This window comes from Merops nubicus, unplaced genomic scaffold (assembly GCF_000691845.1).
Source record: "Merops nubicus isolate BGI_N331 unplaced genomic scaffold, ASM69184v1 scaffold34951, whole genome shotgun sequence".
Classification (NCBI taxonomy): domain Eukaryota; kingdom Metazoa; phylum Chordata; class Aves; order Coraciiformes; family Meropidae; genus Merops; species Merops nubicus.
Window position 1 is genome coordinate 1 of NW_008586830.1, and position 1,408 is coordinate 1,408.

The 1,408-nt window shown below is 62.9% G+C and overlaps 1 protein-coding gene across 1 annotated transcript in view; it reads left to right on the forward strand.

Moving 5' to 3' along the window:
• Positions 1-191: 191 nt before the first annotated feature.
• LOC103781060 (acetylcholine receptor subunit gamma-like) overlaps positions 192-1,408 on the forward strand; it is a gene marked incomplete at its 5' end in the record, with an annotated part of 3,959 nt that continues 2,742 nt past the window's right edge. The window contains 6 exon segments of the mRNA XM_008948763.1: positions 192-331; positions 453-497; positions 704-813; positions 910-985; positions 987-1,075; positions 1,284-1,381. Of these exon segments, the coding sequence (XP_008947011.1) occupies positions 192-331; positions 453-497; positions 704-813; positions 910-985; positions 987-1,075; positions 1,284-1,381 (558 nt within the window).

Sequence of the window (1,408 nt, forward strand, 5' to 3'; positions counted from 1 at the left end):
ACCCCCTCGCCCCGTCCCCCCCCTCCCGCCAGCCTCGGGCACCTGCAGCAGTGTGTGCACACCCACAGTAACACCTCTGGGCGTCCCCTCCCAGTGCTCAGCCCAGCGTCCCCCCGACACCCCCAGCAGGTCCCAGGGGTGGCCCCTCCATCCTCACCCTGGGGTGCTCCCGTGGCACGTGCCCTCTCCAGGTGTGAGCTGCAGGAACCAGGAGGAGAAGCTGCTCCAGGACCTTATGACCAACTACAACCGGCACCTGCGTCCAGCCCTGAGCGGGGACCAGGTCATCGATGTCACCCTCAAGCTCACCCTCACCAATCTCATCTCCCTGGTGAGAGACGCCCCCACGGCCCCAGTCTCCATTGCAGGACAGGATTTGCCCCTGCCCATGAGGCCTTGGACAGAAGCAGGCAGGGTGCTATACCTGTCACCCCCCCTTCTCTCCTTACCAGAACGAGCGGGAGGAGACCCTCACCACCAACGTCTGGATCGAGATGGTGAGACCCCTCCCCTCCAGGCAAGACCCCACCCTGAGCCCTGTTTGCATCTCAGGGTGGCATCCCATGGAGGGCTGGCACCGTAACCTGCACTCCCTTCTGTGGGTGTTCCCCAATTAACCCATTTTGGGGGCAGCATGGGACAGGCAGCTCACAAGCTTCTCTGCCTTGGGGAGCACTGTGACCCTCCACTCCTCTTCCCCCAGCAATGGTCCGACTATCGCCTGCGGTGGGACCCTGAGAAATATGACGACATCCAGACACTGCGGGTGCCCTCCACCATGGTATGGCTGCCCGACGTCGTCCTGGAGAACAAGTAGGTGTCAGGGAAATGGGGACGTCTCCCTGTACAGGGGGTGGCAGCTGCCCCTCCAGGCAGAGTTTGAGGCTACGACCACCCTTTCCCCCTCAGCATCGATGGGACATTTGAAATCACTCTCTACACCAACGTGGTAGTGTACGCCGACGGCAGCATCTACTGGCTGCCCCCCAAAAACCCCGGCCTTCTACCGCAGCGTCTGCGTCATCCACGTCACCTACTTCCCCTTCGACTGGCAGAACTGCACCATGGTCTTCCAGTGAGCACACAGGGGCACCACGGCGAGTCCTCCTGGGACAAGAGGGACTGGCATGGGGTGTCCACCTTCAGCCCTGGAGCAATGAGCCCCGGGGCAGACAAGTGTCCCAGAGCTGGAGGTGGCCAGCACAGCCTGGCGTCACACTGGCACCCTTTGCCCATCCAGCCCGCCGCATGCCAGCCTGTGCCACCCCCTTCTCCCTCCCTAGGTCCCAGACGTACAGCGCCAATGAAATCAACCTGCTGCTGACGGTGGAGGAAGGGCAGACCGTGGAGTGGATCTTCATCGACCCCGAGGCTTTCACAGGTGAGGCCGTGGCTGGTTCGGGGGCAC